This window comes from Anguilla rostrata, chromosome 13 (genome assembly GCF_018555375.3).
Source record: "Anguilla rostrata isolate EN2019 chromosome 13, ASM1855537v3, whole genome shotgun sequence".
Lineage (NCBI taxonomy): Eukaryota > Metazoa > Chordata > Actinopteri > Anguilliformes > Anguillidae > Anguilla > Anguilla rostrata.
In genome coordinates this window covers 9,915,517-9,936,940 of record NC_057945.1, presented here as the reverse complement: position 1 = coordinate 9,936,940, position 21,424 = coordinate 9,915,517, and the positions used below count along the sequence as shown (strand labels likewise).

Here is a 21,424-nt window from a genome sequence, read left to right as displayed (position 1 = left end):
TGCGCACCAGGGTATTGTCATGCTGAAACTGGAAAGGGCCCCCCCACAAACTGTTGCCACAAAGGTGGAAGCACACAATTCCCTAGAATGTCATTGCATGCTGTAGTATTACAATTTCCCGTTACACTATAACTAAGGGGCCTAGCCATCACAAAACCATGACAAAAAGCCCCAGACCGTTATTTCTCCTCCATGAAATTTTACAGTTGGCACTATGCATTTGTGCAGGTAGCATTCTCCTGCCATTTACCAAACCCAGAATCCATCAGACTGCCAGATGAAGTGTGACTCATCTGGCATTGCGCATGGTGACCTTAGGCTTGAGTACGGCTACTCGGCCATGGAAACCCATTAGCTGAAGCTCCCGAGTTCTTGTGCTTCAGGTGCAGTCCGTACACAGGCATGGCTGTAACTGCTGAAGACTGAAACTACTGAAGAATTTAATAAAAATGAAAAGTCCTCTTCTGTCCTTAAAGAGCTGACCAGACCAGTTTTAGCTGATGATCGGCGAGAAAAAAAAAAAAAAAAAAAGGTAAAGTTGGGTAGCACAGTCGCCTCACAGCAAGAAGGTCCATAGTTTGAGCCCCAGCCTGGGCCTTTCTTTGTGGAGTTTGCATGTTCTCCCTGCAGCTTACTCTACAGGGTTGTAGTCCTGATCGATGTGGTCACTTCTGGCACTACGATCCTTACTTCACTCTAGTGTTTCTTTTGCACCTCTACATCATGAACCAATGCACTTGTTGTACGTCGCTCTGGATAAGAGCGTCTGCTAAATGCCTGTAATGTAATGTAATGCATCCATGTGGGTTTCCTCCGGATACTTTGGTTTCACCCGCAGTCCAAAGACATGCACGTAGGCTAATTGGAGACTCTTAATTGCCCCCACAGGAATGAGTGTGTGAGTGAATGGTGCGTGTGCCCTGCGATAGATTGGCAGCCTGTATAAGGTGTATTTGCCTCTTGCCCAATGCATGCTGGGATAGGCTCCAGCACCCCCAGGAACCCTGCCCAGGATAAGCAGGCACAGATAATGGATGGATGGAAGGAAGAGGTTTCATAGTTTCTTGAACGACATTCCTTTGACCACAGAGCATAAGGAATGTCAAAATCTGATATAGCATTCAGTATATGTACATATACATTCAATATGCAGGCCAAAATACAGGAAAATTGATGTACAAAGCGAAATCATCAAAAATATTGCAAGTGCTGTTGTAGACTGACACGTTATTTTTATTTACTTTACAACACAAGAGATTTCAGAGATATTCTCAAGCAGAAGGTGATTGGGTTGGGGAAAAAATAACATCAGTGGCAGATGTTTTCCTTCTCCGGTCTAAAGATACCCGACTATACTGCGACTACAAATGATTCACTTTCTTGGTTGCATAAAAAACCGTTTCCCAGTTGATCTTTAGCAGCAACATACATTGGAAAATAATAGTATAGAAAGTATTTAAAGTATGGAGTAGGATTAGTTTCCACAATGCATCTTCTAAAATCGAAAATATCCAAAATGTCAAACCCGCCCACCTGCAAAATCTTTGACTCGACAATGATTTGTTCCAAAAAAAAAAAAACAAAAAAAAAAAACTGCTCACAAGCTAGAATCCCCACCATAAAATATTCATGACCCTGGTTTTGAAACTCGTGTTTCACACTGAAAGAGAGACAAAATGGCTTTGAAAAGGTTCACATGAAAGCACTCAGAACACAGTCTGAACTCTCCCATCAGGCTCTTGTAATCGGGTAAGAGCACCGCGCTCGTTCTGTAAATCTGGGACGCTACAGCGCCAAGATCCACTGCCTCCACAAAAGCTTGCGGTTGGTTCCGCATCAAATAAAATACATCAAAATATTAACTTCAAGTGGTCACTGAAATGGTCACCGATTCAAGTTTCCAGCATGCAAGTTTGAATGACTCTTTAAGAAATGGAGGATAACACGCACTGCAACACTGTTTACCACCTCTGCACAAACACAGACTCGTGCTAACGTGCTACACAAACCACATCTGGAGCTTTGGAGGAAAAAAAGAATCAAAATCAACAGATTAACCCGCTCAATTTCATTTACCTTTTTGCAGATGCACACAAAATGACTGAGGACTTCAATCCAGCTGCTGCATAAACAAGGTCACCCTCAGACATAAAATCTGGACTTAAATAAAAACAAGAGCTAGTTTAGTGCGAATTAATACACCTGGCACAGAAACTTCTTGAAAATGTACTCTTGAAATGTAACAGGAAGCAGACGGTCTGTATGGAAGTGAAGATGCTGTAACCTGGATGTAAAATAACACCACGCCCAATGGCAGCACAGAGCATGACTTGAATGACTCTTTGTTACGATGATGTTGGCGGTCTCATGCCCCCTCGTTACCACGACTGAATCTTTCGATATAGAAAATGTGTCGTTAAGCACAGGCTATTTTAGGAGGGAAACCCAAAATTGCCACTAAATTATAAAACAGATGCTAGGATAACTTGAGCAAAATAGACTGTACTGCTTATAATAACAAGATAGCTTGTAATTTCTACTTGGGAGAAATTGAAAATTCTGTATATCCTTCACTAATGACTGTATACTGTAAAGATGGCAAGTGTGGGAAGTTTTGAACAGCCGACAATACTGCAACAGTTGGTCCTTTACCTTTTTCGTTAAAATGTGCAGCCACAGACACAGAAGGGGCCTTCAAAAAATGCCCTTATTTTAGCGAACACAGTGACACATGCCCATGTAAACACGTTTCTACTTGTTAAAACCATAGACGTGATTACAACAGTTCATAATGTGATACCACCATGCCGTCCTTCCTCCGTAGCCAAGACCAGGATTACTATAAAAGCCTCTGTCTGTTTCAGGCAGACAAAGAGAGCGTGTTCCCTGTCAGAGTCCGCTGGTTTACGTTAGATCAGTCACTACATAGTCCATTCTTTACACGTAACTGTACCGTTTACTCAAGAGCGAGTGGCTTTCTCACCAGTTCCTGTTGGTGTCCAATGCCCAGTGTTTAAGAAAGTCAATATTCATCACGGGTTGTTCAAATATGTTCACTTTGAAATGAGTTGCCAAAGCTGTAACGTTCGTCTGTGTTCGCCTCCACATGAAAACAGAGATGAGTTCATAAAGATTGTACCAAGAGAGCATCAAGTTTTATAAAAAAAAAAAAAAACCCAAAGCAACCATTAGCCATTTTTAGGCAACTAAGACAGGGCCTTCCCTTTAAATGTCCTGTCCATGTTGCCTACAAATGGCTAATAACTGAGATTTTTGTGCTCTTGCAGTATGTTTCCGAGCTTCCTCGATTAATCTGTATAGCTGACTGAGAAAGCGAAGCAAGCAACAGATTCAACAGCGCTCACATGACCTGATCATGTGACAGGGGAGCCAAAATAACAGCAGGTAAGTCGCACCCACAGCAGCTCAATAGACTGATTCAAAAAAAGCACTGGTTCAATAAAATTAGACAGTCCACCTACCAATACATTAAATTTGAATCCATATACATTTTCAAAAGATGTTTGAACAGGGAATTTAATAAATTATACCAAGATTTATAATGGTGGGAGGGGAAGGGGGGTATGTAGTCTCAAAACACCTTAGCATCTTAGCTGACTGCATGAAGCCTTGTCGACACATTCCTCCAAAAACAGGCATTTATGGCCCACGGGCTGTGCTTCTTATCTCTGTTTTGAGGCTACACCAAAACTGCAGGTCAGGCAACAGAGAGTGCATACAACAGCCAGGCGCTACAGTACACACAACCAAATGAACCCAGCCTCGGTAGCCATTATTATATTACAGCAGGTTAGAATTTTTTGGGATATGTTTCAGACGCAAACACAGCAATGGTCATTTATTTCTATAAAAAAATGTCATTGTATATTCTCACGGAAACATGATCGGAGAGATTAATCATTCTGTTGCCGGGGGTGACTAAGCTCTTATTTTCCGGGGAATCGAGGACACCATTTTGGAGCGCCTCCAACATCCACCGCTCCGCATTCAGAGACTCTAAAATGGCTCTTTTTCCGGGAACGCGCATCCCTTTTTTAGTTTTAGTGAAGAAAGCAGGAACTTCAGCTGGGTAGGTAGGCTAACAGTCCGCATTTCGCCAGAATGTACAGGTTCATAAATAAATACCTTGACGTTTGGAAAATAAAACCACCCTGAGGAGGGCAAACGCTGACAGTTAAGACTCAGCTTATCGACCGCCCCCTCGCAAAAGGGCACCGACGATCACCGAACCCATCTCTTCCCCGCAGCCGCGAATCCCGCCGCGGTCCCAGTCGCCTCCACGGTTACGGCGAGTAGGTCTCGGCGCCGGGCGGATCCTGGCGGCGCCGGTGCTGGGCGTCGGGAGGAGGGGGGGGGGGGGGAAATCAGAGGTTGGACTTGGGCCCGGTGTTGACCGGGATGGCCCTGAGCTCGGTCCGCATGCACAGGTACTCCCCGATGACAGCCATGAGCGCCATGCACACCATGTTGACCAGCCACCAGGACAGGGCGGCGGGCAGGCGGGCGTTGTACGCCCAGCAGCCCACCATGTGGAAGAGGTGCACCGTGACGGTGAAGTCCAGGCACTGCTTCCCGCGCCGGATGAAGAACCACAGGCCCAGAGCGCTGTCGGGATGGACGAGAGAGCACACGCACGTTTCTGATTGGCCCAGACAGTTTCGTGTGTGATTAATACTTTTTTAAATATATTTATATTTACTGACAACCCGCTGGCTTTACAATGGCTGGCATGGGGTTTGTGGTTTTAACTAAAAACACATTTGTGTAACTCCAAAGAAACACGTACAGTGATGTCATGCCTCCAGGAATTGTACCAGTGTATATTACCTGATGACATTTAATCTTATTTATGGTCAGAACCGTTTCCTGTGATGCATACAGCCTGGGGCCGCTAAGTTCCATTAAAGAAGTGACAGGACTTCCAAGTTACTGAATGAGAATGAGTGGATATTACTGAATTACTGAATGTGCTTGAGCCATTCCAGCTTGCTGGGAAGAAAAACGACGAAACTGATCAAAAAACGGTCTTCAGGGCACCTTGACCAACTACGTTTAGACAAATGGTTGGTCTAAAAATTGTCGGTGAAAGTACCAAGAAGACCATTTAGGTGTGACTACTTATCATCTGCACCTCAAATTACCTTCCCTCTTTCACCTCAATCTGTGCCGTCGGTAAATTCAGGATTGATACATAAATTTCATTAATGTACTTGAAACTCTCTTGGTTCATAGTCGGACTTGATTAAAGCTCTGCCTCCCACACACCTACCATGTCAGAGAGTTCAGAATGAACGCCATCATGGAGAGCCGGCCTTGGAGCGTAGAGAATCCAAGAACCTGCCGGAAAAAGAAACGGTACCGTTACAGACCCTCTGCAGAGCCCCGCAAACACGCGATAGGGCCAGGGGGGCCGCAGGGACGGTGACGCACGCAGGGACTCGCCTCGTAGCTGAAGATCTGGTCCAGCGAGCGGCTGTTTTGAACGAGGCCGTCCACGCCGGCCAGCCACAGCCCCAGGAAGCTGTAGTAGATGCACTGCATCAGGAGGATCTGCGACACGATCAGGACCGGGTCCCAGATGTAGCTGCGGAAATTACCCGCCATTCCGGACCCGGGGAGGGGCGGAGCACGGCCGATGAGAGCGGACGCTAAGGCCGCCCGACACCTACCCCAACGCTCCACTCAGCCAACCCCTAAAACGGACATGGCACAAATTACACTATGTAACAAAAACCTCTGTATGCAACTCAGTTTGGAACAGTTGCATTGATAACTTATTTAATAAATACCACATTTATTTTCAGTCATAAACTCATACAGACAGACACATAGGCTATATCCAGGCAAACTTCCTGATTAGCTGTGAGAGGTACCTAAGAAATGCAAGACCCTCCCATGCTCGATTGGGAAAAGAATTATAGATTCGAGTTTAGATCAAAAGAGAACACAGCTAACGTTGTAAAATGGGCGTGACCACGAGGCTGAGGTTTCGATTTGCAGGTAGGACACTGCGACTTGAGCAAGGTAATGCTTTTAACATACAAAATTCCCCACAGTTGTATCACTGCTATATAGCCAAATTACTTATTTCGATAAAATAGCAATCGGTACATCAATTGGTATGTGGACACTGTGTGACAGGTTAAACTGTGCAAAAGTTCGGCTAGCTAGACAGATAATAGTCCGATCTGTCAATCTGTTAACACTAGCTAACGTTATAAGAGCGAACTCTTCAATTCACATTGCCAGTGGTGGCGATGAAGCAACGAAAGGCCAAGGCTTCCCTTTCATACCACTAACATTTACCAGCTTAAGTAGCCAACATTAAATAATAATAATAGACAGCTACTTTTTAGTGTTAGCCAGGTAACTAAACAAGTTAACGAAGTTGACGAATTCAGTTAATCGGATACACGTATTTGACTTGTTAAATTAGCTTTTACCCACCAACGACTGGCTATTAAGGTTCTCTACCAACACTCACAAACGTTGACAAACAACATCAGCTAATGTACCTAGCTAACCACATAAAGACGAACAAGACTGTTCCAATACTTGATAAACGAATCTAGCTAGCGATACAACTAACATCAGCAAGCTAGCTATGTCACTTAGCCAACTAAGCTATCACTTGGCTACTTACCTTGCGCTAGCAATTTCTTGCTAAAATATTGCGATGCGAAATGGAGCAAACAGAATCAATCCGTTCCCCTGTTTAAATCCAAGAGGCATGAAAACGAGTCTCTGATTATCTTACAGTTATCAGTCGACAAATAAATCTTACATTAAGTTAGAGACCTATTCCAAATCGACAACAACGCACAAAACATGACACGATAAAGTTGGGGCAAAACAGTGAGCATGGCGTCAGACACGGGCAACCCTTGAAAGACTATTGGAGCTTGCGTAAGAAATACTGCCCTGCGATTGGATGACCTTTTCCTGTTTGCAGGAAATCGTTTTTCGTTTGCTGGCGGACAACCATAGAAATGTGACAATATTCCAAGCATCAAGAAAAGAAAGTATCCTGCCCCTTTCCGACAGCTGACTACCCTATCATCAGCAGAATTACTGGAGAGACAATAGAAAAACTAATAAAATAAGTGACATGTTCTTATTTTAAAAAAAATACGTTGTATTTAGTGTTAGTGGATGAGAACACTCACACTCTCTCTGTCAAACTCCTGCAAATCACAGTTTGTCCAAGACATGGATCCTCATGTATACCACTGCTGACAGCTCAGTTTCACCCTCTTGTAGGGTAGAAATGCCTATAATCACAAGGGTCAACGTGCCCTCCCTCCGCATCTGTAATTCATTGTCTGTGCACCAGAGGGCACAATTTCCCAGCACATCAACTCTTTCATCGGTAATGAAAACAAACAGAATGAGGATGCCTCGGTGTTCTTTTGACAATATTATTATTATTATTATTATTATTATAATAATTATTATTATTAGTACTATAGGTAAGATTGAAAAGATTTGATCTTTTTGAGGCAGATCTGTTTAACTGACTCCTTACCCAAAATAATAACGATTTAGTAATTAATTTAAGTCAATAATAATCATAAACCACACCAAATTTCGTTCATGCATCCTGATATTTTGAAAGATAGCTAATCTTTTTTGTAAGTCTCAGCGACTCAATAAATGTAATGTAAAAAGTTTATTCAGTGGCTTTAAAGCCACTGAATAAAAAAAAAATTTAAGAGCCACTGAATACACGGCAAACATCAAAGAAACGAAAAGTGTAATACTGAAAATTATTGAATGTTCTTTGTGGTACCACTGTGTTAAAGCATTGTTGCTGTCAATACATATGAGTGACAGAGTGTCCCTATAAGATCTGTTTAATATACTGCAAAAAGCACAGATGTCCTCTGGGGATCTTATGAAAAAGGCTGTCTGTCTCAGAATGCTGGAAATGTGATATTGATAAAGTACTAATAAAGTTTATCATTGTTTTAAAATGTGGTTCATACTCAAGGCTTTGGACTCAAGGTTTAGTATTTAATAACGGTAAACTGAAACTGGTAACTTAAGCTGAGAGCTACCAACCCAGTTCACTTTATTGGTAGAGCATCAGACTTTTAATCTGAGGTCTTAAAAGTGTCAAGAAGCTACATAGAGTAAGCTAGCCCCCTATATCTCACCACTTTTGGGACAGTTTTTGGCACTCCCCCAGGCTACACAGGACACTCATCCAGGCCCAGGACAGGGAGCTCAATGCTTCATTTCATTTCATCTCTCATCCTCAGGCCAGAGGCGTGGAGACCGCACCCAGCATTCCCTTAGCCCGCTGGACGCTACATGTGGAAACTGGCAGTTCGTAATGAGCCCATGACAGCCTGTGTGCGCGCGAAGCATTAGCAGCTCCGCGGCTCGTTTGGAACAGTCGGCGGGCCGGCCCGCCTGCGGTCAGCCAGCGCTTCAGCCCCGCTCTGCCACGGCACCCCGCCGGCGTTCCCCCCCCCCCCAGGGGCCCCGGGCTTATTCGGCCTCGCGCGAGACCGCGGCCGTTTGAAGCGCCTGCCTCCATGTTGTGTTTGGCTTGAGCAGCTCCTGAGCGTAGCCCAAGGCCCAGAGCCTCTCAAGGCACAAGTCCTAAGGTTTCTCCTAATCCTTTGTCTACTGTTGACGGACTCCATTGGAAGGGACAAACGGCTGGCAGTTTTTTTATACTCAAAGCATATGTTTTGGTACAGAAGCTTGGAACAGACCATCTCTTTTTTTTGAGAGGGGAAAAAAGAGAGGGGTCTCGTGAAAGTTGGCAAAGTGATGGACAGCTAGCGGGCAACCTCCTCCTCCTCCTCCTCCTCCTCCTCCCAGGAGATCTGCCAAACCATCCCTCAGCTGGGCCCAGGGTCCCCTTGGTCTTTTAACCCCAGACCTCAGGCTGCTCCTTCTGTTCCCATCTCCACCCCCCCCCCCACCCTCCCCAAAGCATGTCTGTGCATCCAAAGTGTTACCACTCTGAGGAATTCCGCCCTGATCTGCTACCACTCCCAACGTGCTCCAGTTCTTCTGTCTCATGTTTTCTGGTTTCTCAGTCTAAGACCTTCTCTTGCCCATCTGTCGCGCAGTGGCTGAGAGACGTCTGGGGCGTCGGGCGCTGGGGTGGTCCATTTCAGGGGGGGTGACCCGGAATTCCTGGAGATGGCAGACGCTGAGGGAGGGGGGGGAGAGGGATAGAGTGATCCCCAAGTAGGGGGGCGAGGGGGAGTTAAACACCTCTCTCTCTGATTTAAGGATAACATCTTGCAGCAAATGGAGAACTGAATGTTCTTATCTTTCAGTTTAATCAACTTACTAAGTCTTAGGACCTCAGGGGCCAAAAATACTCTTATGGATGCCATTTCTATACAAAGTGGTATTTTTCTTCGTATACGTAAGGTACAAAGCGCCTTCTACGTCTTCTGAAAAGAAAATGCTTCAAAACTCAACTGCAGAATAAATGTGAACAAGTGCTTTACAGTAAGAGTGACTCCACAGCTTTTAATGAACCAAAGATTTTAATGAATTTTTATTATTCTATTATGCTTGACCTTTTTAAAAAAAAAAAAAAACCTTATATACAAATCATCGCTAAGGCAGAGGGCAAACTGTAACAGACACATGCAAAGTCCAAAAGCAACCCATACCACTTTATTACATACAGGTTACGCATGAACACTCCGTGAAGGAAAAAGAAAGGAAACAAACGACACATATACACCCAGACGCCCCACTTGTGCAGAAGGAAGATCCGGTCGTCCGCGCTCCGCCTCCGTCTTTCGGGACGGGTCCCAGTGCTGGCGGGACCTCCCGGGTGGTGGGGTATTTCATAAATTAAGCGATAGTCCCCCTTGAGCGGGTCCCGCGATGGAGCAGACAGGCCGTGTGATCGATGACGCTCATGGATTTTGTGTCAGACTGCGCCCGAGCGACTCGCTGCTGATGGTCCGGCTCTGTTTCCTGGCCTGAAAACCTTTTCCGCTGCTCTGCCCCGCCCGTTCACCCCCCCCACCGCAGTTTCAAGCCAGGGCGAGCACGGAGACCGCAACTTCACTTTGAAAAAAGCTCAAAATCAAACAAGACTTGTGCTGTCAGACAGACATTGCCCACGTGGTCCAATGGATTTGACGGAGTACACACTGCACTAATGATCATATTTATTAGACGTGCCTCTCGTCCTTTACGGTTCTACAAGGTCAAGCAAAGAAAAGGAAAGAAGGAAGTAGCTGCTGCCCAAGATCCAGCTGTGTTTTGGCACTGCCCGTGTATTTATTTTTAATTTTTTTTACCCTGGTCCAATTCAAGATCTCCCTCTCATTAAAAAAAAAACCATTTCCCCCCCTTTTTATATTCTCTAACTGTGCCTTTTCGGTTACTGATACACACCTCCACCCCCTGCCCCAACTGCCACACTGCAGTGCTGCACAGTGCTACAGGAAAGCGCTAATGCTAAGTGAAGGACAGGTGTAGCTTGCGCTAAGGGTACCCGGAGCTAAGGTAGCGGCAGCCGGAGGAATCCTGGCCGACTTAAACCCACCCTACCCCGCGAGGGAGGTGCTGCGTTTCCGCCGCTGTGGATTCGCGGTTAGAGTCAGTTGAGCCAGAACCGGAGGCCACCATTGGCCCAGCCCGTGCTCTTGGTGAGCTCCCTCACTATTCAAGCCACGCAGGGGCCAGGGGGAGTCTCTCTGAAGGTCTGCTGTTTCCAGTGAATTCGTTTTAGGCTGGTTCTGAAAATCAAATTCTAGCGATGGCACTTTCAGGAGATGATGTCATAGTGTTCCTCGACTGAAAAGCATTCAGATTTTCATTACACCACATTAGCCATGGCAGTGGCATTCAACCATCAAAACGTGCACATTTTTCCCACTTTCCCTTTCATCTGAGCAGGCAAGACTGTCCGTGTTGAGGAGCTGTTTAGGGAGCTCTCTGGTCTTAGTTTCACCCATTCCAGAAACAGAAAAACATACACAACTTTTCCCTTTTCTCATCTCACATGACATTCTTAAGCATGAAAAATGAAGCATGGAACGTGGACAACAGAAAATAAGTCCACTGACTGACTATTCCTACAACTTTGTAAACAATGGCAAACCCCAGACCTATTTATTATGAATTCAGAGAGCCTGAGAGCATTCGGTAAGGCTCTTTGTTGACCACAGCACATTTCCCCAAACTTTCAGCACTCAAAGCAGTCCTAGAGAAGAGAGAGTTGGACAAGATGAACACCAATGCAGTAACCCAGGTCGCTAGAGATACATTAATGATCGCATTCACCACCCACGGCCTTGTGTGACTAAGTGTGGGACTTCTGTCTGCTCTCGTAGTCGTGAATAAAACAGAACAGTTCCCCCGTATTACCATAAAAATCCAGGATTCCTTTCAAGCAGTCCAAGAAATGAAACGAAAAAAAAACAGAAACTGGTTTTCCTCATCAAAGGTCCTCGTTCTGCATTTTCTCTAATTCAACACAGGATGTGTCTCCTTCAATAGAAGTCTTTTTTAAATTACTGATGCACTGAGGCCCAATGGAGGGGGGGGGGGGGGTTTCTCAACAATATTGCGATTCCCTGCTCCTCTCTCTTCGTGTTTGCGATTTATGGGGGGGGGGGGGGCCTCGTTGGTCAACTGATTGGTTGTAAAGACACAGGCAGGAAGAGGACGTGTAGATAGGACATCTGGCGCCCCCTAGAGGTAGTCGAGCTCCAGTGCATGGCTAAGGGCCTCCAGGTCGGGCCTGCAGGACACTCTCCAGAACGGCATGTTCTTCTGCAACACACAGAGTTGGAAAGACAAACGTCACGACTGAGAATCTGCGCAAAGCTCGCAGCATGAGAACCGAAGACATAACAAGCATGGTCCCATGCGTACAATTATGCAAATACCTTGTGTGGTCAGCTTGGAGCCCTTTCTTTGGTGTGATACATAGCCAGAAAATTTGATCTCTTTTTAAAAAACATTTCATGTGTAGATGAACAGGTTGACCTGCAGGCACTGGCTGGACCAGCAGGGGTCCCTATTGAGTGATGAGATGCAGTAACGCCAGCCGACCGAAACCCTCCCATCCCTGGGTTGACACCAGAGCCAATTGTGCGTCACCATGTGGGGCAGCCCATCACAGTCAGCGCTGGAACGGTCCAGATTCGATACGAGACCGTCCAGTTTGAGCTCTGGAACAGCGCCTTAACAGGATAAGCCACCCAGCAGCCTTGAGTGAAGCTGTTAATAAAATGCTGACCCAGCCTCTTCAGGCTCCGGGACACTCTCTGATTCATACAGTATGTACATCCATTCACGTGTGCATGACTGGACCTGAATCCAAAACTGCTCCCCAGCCGGGCAGACCAACCCCCTTCAGCAAAACGCCACTCGCCTCCATTCACCACCGATCAGTCCTTTGGCGGCGCCCGAAAGCTAAGCTAAGCCCGCAGGTCGTCCCGATGTACGGATCGCGAAGACGCAAAGGAGGAGGGTAGTTAGAAGGGAGGCTCGTTTTACCTTCTTCGCCACCGTTTCCTCTTCCACTCCGTCGCCCACCACCACGTACACCGCCCGTCGGCCGAACCGCTGAGTCACGCGCTCGAAGCAGCTCTCCTTCCCTGCCGAAAACCAGACGGGACCACAGACACATGACCACAGACCGCTAGCACAAAGAACTGGAACGCAGGCAGTACGGTTATCAACAGACAAACGCACAGCACAAGCTCTACGGCAGGGGAATTCATAACCCTATCAAGACTACCGTCAGATTCTCAGCAAAATATACATAGACATCTGTGCAATTTGCTATCCTACAATTAAAGTAAATATAGTTGCATATTCCTTATGGGAATAAAACACACCAAAATAATTGAGAACACGCAAAGCTCGATTTTACATAAACTAAAATGTAAACCATAACTAACACTCTCATGCATTGTTAGGTATCACACCTACTGCAGACACGCTTGTCTGTGCCAGTGAACACAGTCAGGATATTTCCTGAATTATAGAAGCAAAATGCCTCGCTCACAGATGAAAGCAGCACACTAACTGCTACACCACAGTACTGATGGGATGACGTGCCAGAGGAAATTGAGAAAACGTTAATAAATTGTAAAGGTGGGTATCGCATGGTGTAGCATATGTATTATGCTTTATCATTACTGTATATGATATAATATAATTACATGTTAGTGCATATATTTGCCGTGACTCTGTGACTGACCTGTCTTTGTGGCGCTGTAGATGTTCTCTATGGGGAAAGCCGCACCCAGGCCATACAGCAAGACCTTGGACAGGGCTGGAATCAGCTGGGTGGTGGTGACCAGCACGTTCACACAGTTTGGCCTGGAAAACAGAATATAATGATTTATTTTTCATTAACAACTGCGCTTTTGGGAGGGGGCCACCATCCAGAATGACCAGCAATGGCAGTGTAGTATAGTGGGTAGTGCATCTCGCTTGTAACCCACAGGTTGCAGGTTTGATTCCTAGGTGAGACATTAGCGTTCTACCCTTGCGCTAGGTATTTAATCTGAATTGCTCCAGTAAATATCTTGCTGTATTAATGCATACTGTGTCAAATGATTTGTAATTCTCCCTGAATAAGTGTCTGCTAAATGGCTGTAATTAAATTCAACAGTGAAAAAACAAATTTGACTTAGGCTCATTTAATAAACATGTGTAAAGATATCAATGATATTCGACATGTTGAATAAAAATGAAATTAATACGCAAGTAATTGGATAGGCACTTTAATTAAAAACTGGGCTAAATGGTTGCACGTTTTTGAGAACCTACAGGAGGCTGGGGTAGGTTTTCACCTGTGAAAGCAGCAATAATGGCTAAAGGGCTCTTATCAGGACACACAGAGATGTTTCCGCTGTATGCAGACACAGTGGCTGCAGAAGCTGCTTCGCTCGGCTCTGTCTCACCTGGAGTTGATGAGAGCCAAAGCCCTCAGTGCCTGAGTGAGCCACAGGTCCGTCAGGACCTCCATCTCCCTCCGCAGCTGGAGCCACTCCTCCCGCTTAGGACTGCCCAGCAAACCTGCCAATCACAGCACACAGCGATTCGTTTACCCACAGCTCCTGCCAATCATGGCACAGAATGGTGCATTCATCTGCGGCACTGCCAATCATAGCGCAGAATGGTACATTCATCTTCACCACTGCCACTCGGAGCACAGACTGGTACATTCATCAGCCAATCACAGCACAGAATGGTGCATTCATCTGCGGCACTGCCAGTCATAACACAGATTAAACGTTCATCTGCGGCACTGCCAATCACATCACAGAGTGGTACGTTCATCTGTGGCACTGCCAATCGCAGCACAGAATGGTGCATTCATCTGTGGCACTGCCAATCACAGCACAGAATGGTGCATTCATCTGTGGCACTGCCAATCACAGCACAGAATGGTAGATTCATCTGCGGTACTGCCAATCACAGCACAGAATGGTAGATTCATCTGCGGTACTGCCAATCATAGCACAGAATGTTACATTCATTTGTGGCACTGCCAATCACAGCACAGAATGTTACGTTCATCTGTGGCACTGCCAATCACAGCAGGGAAGACAACAATTTGCAGTAGCGATTGTGGTCTTTGAACTGTTACGAGCCACATCTGATCCTTACAATGAGATTTACGACATGCAGCCATTTCTATCATATATATTCCTAAAGATGGTCTATGATGTTTGTCTTCTTGTTTTTAGAATATGGAGGTTTGTTTGTACCCACCTCCCACATTGTTCTTGTAGGTGTTGTATATCTCCTTGACCCGACGATAGCGGAATGCCAGCTTCCTCATCCAGTCCACCCCCCCATGGACCCCTGAGCCCAGGCACAACGTGGCGCCCCCTGCTGGGCTCTGGAAGCCATCTGCGCCAAAGTTGTATGTGCTGCAATCAGGCAAGAGAACAGGTAACAATGCATCATCATGAAAAAACTAGAAGGTTCTCATAAATTCTTATTCAGTCATTTCCAAATTTATCAAATAAAAAAAATTATAATTATAATAATAAATTTGACTAATTATGAAGCCAAACTTGAAAAAAAAAAAACAAGATTAAATATGGTACTCTATGAATGTTGGCCACCAAACAGTTAGTAGTATCAGTAATGGTTTCTGTAGTCAAATAACAGCAGTAAGCCCATGGAAGAGGAAATACAAAATGGCGGCAAGACAGCAGTAAAACTGGCTGCTGGGAAGAACCAGGTGAGTGTTCCATCGATCCATCCTTATGTGTGCCATGACAAAAAAACAAGTGACAACCGCGAAGAGCTGTCCAGTACAAACAAGGGGTGATTCTGTACGTGCCAGGGATACATATCAAGCAGGATATTTACTGAAGTAAATATCCTGCTGTATGAGTTCAGGTGACGTTCTTTGTTCAAGGGAATAACAGTGCCCCAGCTGGGAATCAAACCTGCAGCCTCTGAGTGAAGAGGCCAGTTCCCTGACCATTATACTCTGCCACTGTCTACATGACAAGAAAACCCACAATGTTTGGTTCTCTACACCACAACATGCATTTAAATTGGCGAAACGTAAAAAAGGGAAACAGTCAAAATAACTACATCAAACTGTTTCTTTTTTATCAGACTGGGAACGGATCTATAAAATACGGTCCCAAAACATTTATATAACGAAGAAACACACCTGAAGCAGACATATGACACACATATCTGAGCGACAAAATGCCGCAGCCACAGACATGCTCGCATCTTAACGTATCAAAGAACAATAAATAACAGGAAGTGGCCAAAGTCACTCGTTAAAAAAGGGAAGAGAAACATAATGAGTTATCCCGGGGAGCCAATCACGTCTGGCCCTGTCACCTGGAGAGCAGCAGAGCGGCGCAGACAGAGATTACCCAGGAAGCCGCATACCTCAAGTCCTGCCCGTTGTCATCCGACGCCACGTCGTCAACGTGAACTTGGTCGCATTCCTGAGAAATGAAAGGAACCAGGATATATTAGAGAGAGGGATCTGTTTCAGCTGTGCATGAACAGGCTTCACACCGGGGAGCCTCAGGGAGGGAGGGAGGGAGAGGGGGGGGGAGAGAGAGAGAGAGAGAGCGGGGAGGAAGGGTGAGAGAGAGAGAGAGGTGGGGAGAGAGAGGGGGGGAGAGAAGAGAGAGGGGGAAGAGAGAGAGAGAGGTGGGGAGAGAGAGAGAGATAGAGAAAGAGAGAGAGAGGTGGGGAGAGAGAGAGAGAGAGAGGAGGAAACGTGCTGCGGAGGCCCAAGACAGTGAGGCGCCTTAATTGGGGCGAGGTGACAGCTCACCACCTCCACCTGACGCCGCCGCGCGCTAACGTAAACACAGACACACCGCACATCACCTGTCACTATCGCAATTAATCACGGCACGGAACAACAAAACACTACGAGTCACTCCGCTCGGGGATGTGATCCCTTCAACAGAGGCCTGGCAACAGCGTACAGAGGCGGCACACGGTTCATCTGGATCAGAAGGGTGTAAGTTTAAATCCCAGATGGAGACATGCTTGATTAAATGCGTAATGTGTATTACCCTAGTAAACTTCAGTCACGTGACAAGGTTGTGTTAGACCTTGTCAGCTGGCGAGGGTGAGGGTGAGGGCATTGAAGCAAACTCTTCTAGGCTTCATTCGTGGATTGTTATCGTTGCTCATAATATGTAGTGTCGCATATGCTTCCCATCTCTCTCTCTCCCTCTCTCTCTCTCTCTTTTCCTTTTTTTCTCTCTCTCACACCCACACACACCCACACACACACGCACAGACACGCACACACACACACACACACACACGGACAGACATGCACACACACACACGCTGTTGACTCCTGTCTGATATGGTCCCCTGAAGTGAGACAATGTCTCTGCTTTTCTCATTTCGGCCTACCTTTCTAAATCCCCACTACTAAATCCCCCTCCACCCTTTCCGTCTTGCCGCTGTGCGACCATGACAGTACCTGCTATCATCTTTCAGGCAACCTGAGATAGACCTAGACGTGACTTCATCTGGCTGTCAGACGCATGGACCCTCAGTCCCCCCAACCAGAGCCCCGCCCCAGGGTCCCTCACCCTACCCCTGGGTCCCTCGCCCCATCTCCAGTGCTCAGCCCCAGGTCCCCATGTATACAGACCTGACCGATGTACCACTGTTGCAACACATTGTGCTAATGTTGCTACACCCAGTGCTAATGCTGCTACACTCAGTGCTAATGTTGCTACACTCAGTGCTAATGCTGCTACGCCCAGTGCTATTGCTGCTACACTCAGTGCTAATGCTGCTACACCCAGTGCTAATGCTGCTACGCCCAGTGCTATTGCTGCTACACTCAGTGCTAATGTTGCTACGCCCAGTGCTAATGCTGCTACGCCCAGTGCTAATGCTGCTACGCCCAGTGCTATTGCTGCTACACTCAGTGCTAATGCTGCTACGCCCAGTGCTAATGCTGCTACACCCAGTGCTAATGCTGCTACGCCCAGTGCTATTGCTGCTACACTCAGTGCTAATGTTGCTACGCCCAGTGCTAATGCTGCTGCATTCAGTGCTATTGCTGCTACACTCAGTGCTAATGTTGCTACGCCCAGTGCTAATGCTGCTGCACTCAGTGCTAATGCTGCTACCCAGTGCTAATGCTGCTCGCCAGTGCTAATGCTGCTACACCGTGCTAATGTACTACCCAGTGCAAACGCTGCCACATCCAGTGCTAATGCTAACACAAGTCCACATACAATGAATGCAAAGGCTCAATGGTGCATTCACACTGCTCCAAGAATATTGGTGTAATGCTAGCAATGAACATGATCATGTAATACACATTAAATAAAAAAATATTACATTTAAAATAAATATAATGAATAACCGATTTATTTCCTGGGCCGTGGACCTCAGGGTTGCTAGAATGTGGCTGATATTACAATGGATCAACTATTACCACTTATAAATACATATAGCATACAATAGCACATATATTAAAGAACATATAGTTTCACAATACCTGTTTGCAATACAATATGCATTAAAGGGCATGTATTAAATGTGGTATAACTGCTGTTTCATTTAAATAAATACTTAGCATTTGCAATATTTTTTCTTAAATAAAAATATGTATTAATATAATATAATATTTATGTATATAGTATATAGTATGCGTATACTGTATATATGAATATAATAGATTAAAAGTATTGCACGTACCACATCTTTATTGTATTTGACTTAATAACCATGTGTACCCAGTGCATACTTGTGCCCACAAAGGCTTTTCCCCATAGCTGCAAGCTCAGATATTCAATAATCTTATTGAACTGCTTTACACTCTGAACTTTTCCCAATGCCAAGCTCTTAATCTCCGCTGTGTTATTCTCCCTCGGGGCAACACCCAACTCAGTCATCAGGTCTGAATGAAGATTACATAAATTATACAGCTGCCTTCAGTATATGACTGCTGAGAGGAGGCTTTGACTACGAGCGCAGCAAATTAGGGACACAAAAAAAGCCATCATTACGAGCTGCCTTTAGAATTGCCCGGCCGGCCCCCTTCCCAATGCCTGTTCCTCCCCCCCCGACCAATTCTCCTTTCAGATAAAGACGCACACCTGTGATTACCGACACAGCTGTTGTTCGCCTATTCTGAGATTAAGGCGAGTTTAATCCTTTTCTTTGTGCTTACAAGGCCAAGGAATGCCAAAGAAAAAGCGCTTCTCAGTCAATCCGCTTCACGCCATCCCGCCATTTCACACACCAGATTTCTGCGGAAAATGGCCGCACTGTGTACAGTTCCTTCCTCAGTTCAATTAAATTGAGCTTGCGTTACCTGTTCCTTGCTCTTTACACATGGTTTTATGTTGTTTTTAGCGACCACAAAAACTCACAATGTTGGACATGGAAAAAGTAGAATATACTGAAATTTTAAGTCATTCAAATTCATTGAGAAAGATCTGTGTTTATTGCCATGGCTATATGTGAAGATGTAACCAAACCACCATTATGATTTAGAGTTACGAACTTTTATGGCTTTATGTCATTTTTCTAACACTGGAACCGGTGTGAACAACTGGCGCAAATATATGAAAAGAATGCTAGTCCATTATATAACAGTTACCGCAAGCAGTTAGTGCTACATATGTGTTCTCTGACAATATGATATACAGGCTTTGCAGAGCAAAGGGAAAGTCATAAATATTCAGGATATTATCCTGAAATGTAATAATATGGCATGCGTTCAGTTTATATATATACGACACTGTTTATTTTATGACATCATCTTTCTTTTTCTCAGTATTGTTAATGGTGTTCAAAGGCGCAATGGCTTTTGTATGTGTGGTTGTGTGAATGTGAGTATGTGTGTGTATGTGTGTGTGGGTGTGCATGTGTGTCCGTGAATGTGTGCGTCTGTATGTGTGTGTGTGTGTGTGTGTGCACATGCTTGTGTGTGTGTGTGTGTGTGTGTGTGTGTGTGTGTGTGCGTGCACATGCGTGTGTGTGTCCTCACCTCCAGGTCGTTGAAGAAGAGGCGTGAGTCGGCCAGGTTAAAGATCATCTCCTCCATCCACAGCCCCAGAGACACGGCCTTAGCAGAATCCTGACAGGAAGAGGCAGACACAGCAGGATCAGTGCTTATCTCCCAGAATGCAACATCTTTTTTCTTTTTAATATAACATTCAGAATAATTCTCTGGCTATTTCACAATTAATCAGGCACCTTTTCAAACAGGTCAAGATTAATAGCAGAAACGGGCTAATCAGCCTGATAAGGAGTCTGATTATATAACCGTCAGTCACTCCGCTGTGACTTCAGCCTGATAAAGATCTGCGATGCGGAGACAGATGTCACTGCCTGCAGGCTCTCGCTCCGGTAGAGTGGAAAAATGCCCGGCGCGGAGCAGGCTAGCAGAACAAGCGCTAACGTAAACCTCTCGATGCGAAGGGCTGACGCTGGAGTCGCTGCGGCTAACGATTAGCGCCCGCGCTGCCCCCGTCTGCTGCTGCGGCGGCAGGTAGCTGGAGAGGCCGCATTTTTTGGCAGCCTGTCAAGCCCGTTGGAGTCAGCCAGAGGTGAGTGTCAGATTAGCGCTGCGGGCTTGACAACCTGCATCCCCTCCTATCGATTAACAGAGAGCGGAGTCATTGTGAGGGCGGGGGGGCGGGCGTGTTGTAGGAGTGGAGGGGGTGGGGGCGGGGGCGGGGAGCGGGGGGGGGGAGGAGGGTTGGTTTTAATTGGGATAATTACCCAGAATCTCCTGCCAAAGAGTGACACCCTTGTTGCTGGGGCCAGAGCATTCGATAAAAGAAGCTTAGGCTAGTCTCCCAGGACAGGACATTAAGCTTTTTTTTAACTCCCTTTTTTCTCCTTAAAGGGGAATACGTTTGGCCACGGGACCGTAAACGAAAAGGGATTCTCAGACAAAATGGCCCCGGCAGGAGTCAGAAACTGTTACCCCCGTGCTGAATTAGGTACCATTCGTCTTCTACCGAGGAGCAAAAAAAAAAAAAAAAAAACAATCTTAAGTCTGACTTCAATGCTCTCGGCTCTTCCCGGGCAATGAAGACAACGGTCTCCTGGCGTCTCGGCCTGTTTCCCGCTCCGAGAGTCGAAGCTCACTTTCGCCACGGCCGAGCACTCGCCGACCGCGACCGGGCTCTCGCAGCGCTGTCATGGGAAGGGGGCGGAGACTTCCACACCAGACACGCAATGTGGGGGAATAGAAAAAAAAAGAAAAAAAAGATCCTGTTTCTTTAAGGACAGAAACTCGAACTTAAACAAACAGAGCTCCTTGTCTGGCGGTCGATGGCGACGTCGCGAGGTAAATTAAACGCGGTCCTGCCCGATTTTAGCCCCTAAGCCTTTTCTTTACATAAATAATCAAACAGCGAACTGTTTTGCTAATATTTCTCATTACCGTCTTGTGTTTTTCTACGCGAACGGTCTTTGCGTGGCTGAGGTCCGATGTCAGAGCATGTCGGATTGAAGCTCCCGGGTTCAGCAGGGGAGCATTGTGGGAGGGGGGGAAAGTATTTGGCACATCAGCGCATGTCATCCACCCCCTCCCCCCCCCCCCCAGCCCCCGCCCCCCATGACAAAAAGAAAAAGAAACAACGGGCCGCTCATATGGCCTTGCGCTGTTTCCCGAACATCCATTTGCATCGCGTCAAACCAGCGAGGGATCGTGGGAATTCAAAACATTTCCGAGGCCAAGAAAAAGAAACGGGGCTATTGTTCTCTCATCGGCCGCCGCGAACATTGCATAAAGGGTCGTCAGCTGTCAATCAAACATGAGGAGGACAAATAACTAACTGCTAATCCTCGTGGGGTGCGGGACAAGGGGTGCAATCCACCACTTATGTAAAAGTCCACAGAAGAAAAAAGTGTTAGCATTCAGTTTCATGATTATTATTTGGTTTAATGAAAAGTACTCAGT

General features: G+C 46.0%; 2 protein-coding genes across 4 annotated transcripts in view; both read right to left on the bottom strand.

Annotated features, from left to right (window-relative positions):
• Nucleotides 1-1,210: 1,210 nt before the first annotated feature.
• Nucleotides 1,211-6,918, bottom strand: sys1 (SYS1 golgi trafficking protein). Of its 2 annotated transcripts, none has more exons than XM_064304680.1 (4): nt 6,665-6,918; nt 5,464-5,714; nt 5,291-5,358; nt 1,211-4,626 (listed from the first exon to the last, which is right to left on the bottom strand). In XM_064304680.1, exons 2-4 carry the CDS (start codon nt 5,623-5,625, stop codon nt 4,386-4,388), a joined length of 471 nt encoding a protein of 156 aa, XP_064160750.1. In that variant the 5' UTR covers nt 5,626-5,714; nt 6,665-6,918; the 3' UTR covers nt 1,211-4,385. The 2 variants fall into 2 exon arrangements, with proteins under 2 accessions (XP_064160750.1, XP_064160749.1); XM_064304679.1 differs by having other exon boundaries at nt 5,464-5,721; nt 6,666-6,918.
• Nucleotides 6,919-9,579: 2,661 nt separating this feature from the next.
• Nucleotides 9,580-21,424, bottom strand: part of eya2 (EYA transcriptional coactivator and phosphatase 2) — a 33,014-nt gene continuing 21,169 nt past the window's right edge. For both annotated transcript variants that reach the window (XM_064305559.1, XM_064305560.1), the window contains 7 exons: nt 19,499-19,588; nt 15,901-15,959; nt 14,749-14,909; nt 13,935-14,049; nt 13,226-13,347; nt 12,517-12,617; nt 9,580-11,787 (listed from right to left, as the gene is read on the bottom strand). In XM_064305559.1, coding sequence (XP_064161629.1) covers nt 11,707-11,787; nt 12,517-12,617; nt 13,226-13,347; nt 13,935-14,049; nt 14,749-14,909; nt 15,901-15,959; nt 19,499-19,588 — 729 coding nt within the window. In that variant the 3' untranslated portion in view covers nt 9,580-11,706. The remainder of the gene's footprint in view (nt 11,788-12,516; nt 12,618-13,225; nt 13,348-13,934; nt 14,050-14,748; nt 14,910-15,900; nt 15,960-19,498; nt 19,589-21,424) is intronic.

What these genes read in the sequence shown, in the direction of transcription:
- sys1 (XM_064304680.1), bottom strand. Translation starts at nt 5,625, where the DNA reads ATGGCGGGTAATTTCCGCAGCTACATCTGGGACCCGGTCCTGATCGTG. An exon ending in ACCAGATCTTCAGCTACGAG is followed by an intron (nt 5,359 to 5,463) that starts GCGAGTCCCTGC and finishes TTTTTCCGGCAG; the next exon opens with GTTCTTGGATTCTCTACGCT. An exon ending in ATTCTGAACTCTCTGACATG is followed by an intron (nt 4,627 to 5,290) that starts GTAGGTGTGTGG and finishes CCATCCCGACAG; the next exon opens with CGCTCTGGGCCTGTGGTTCT.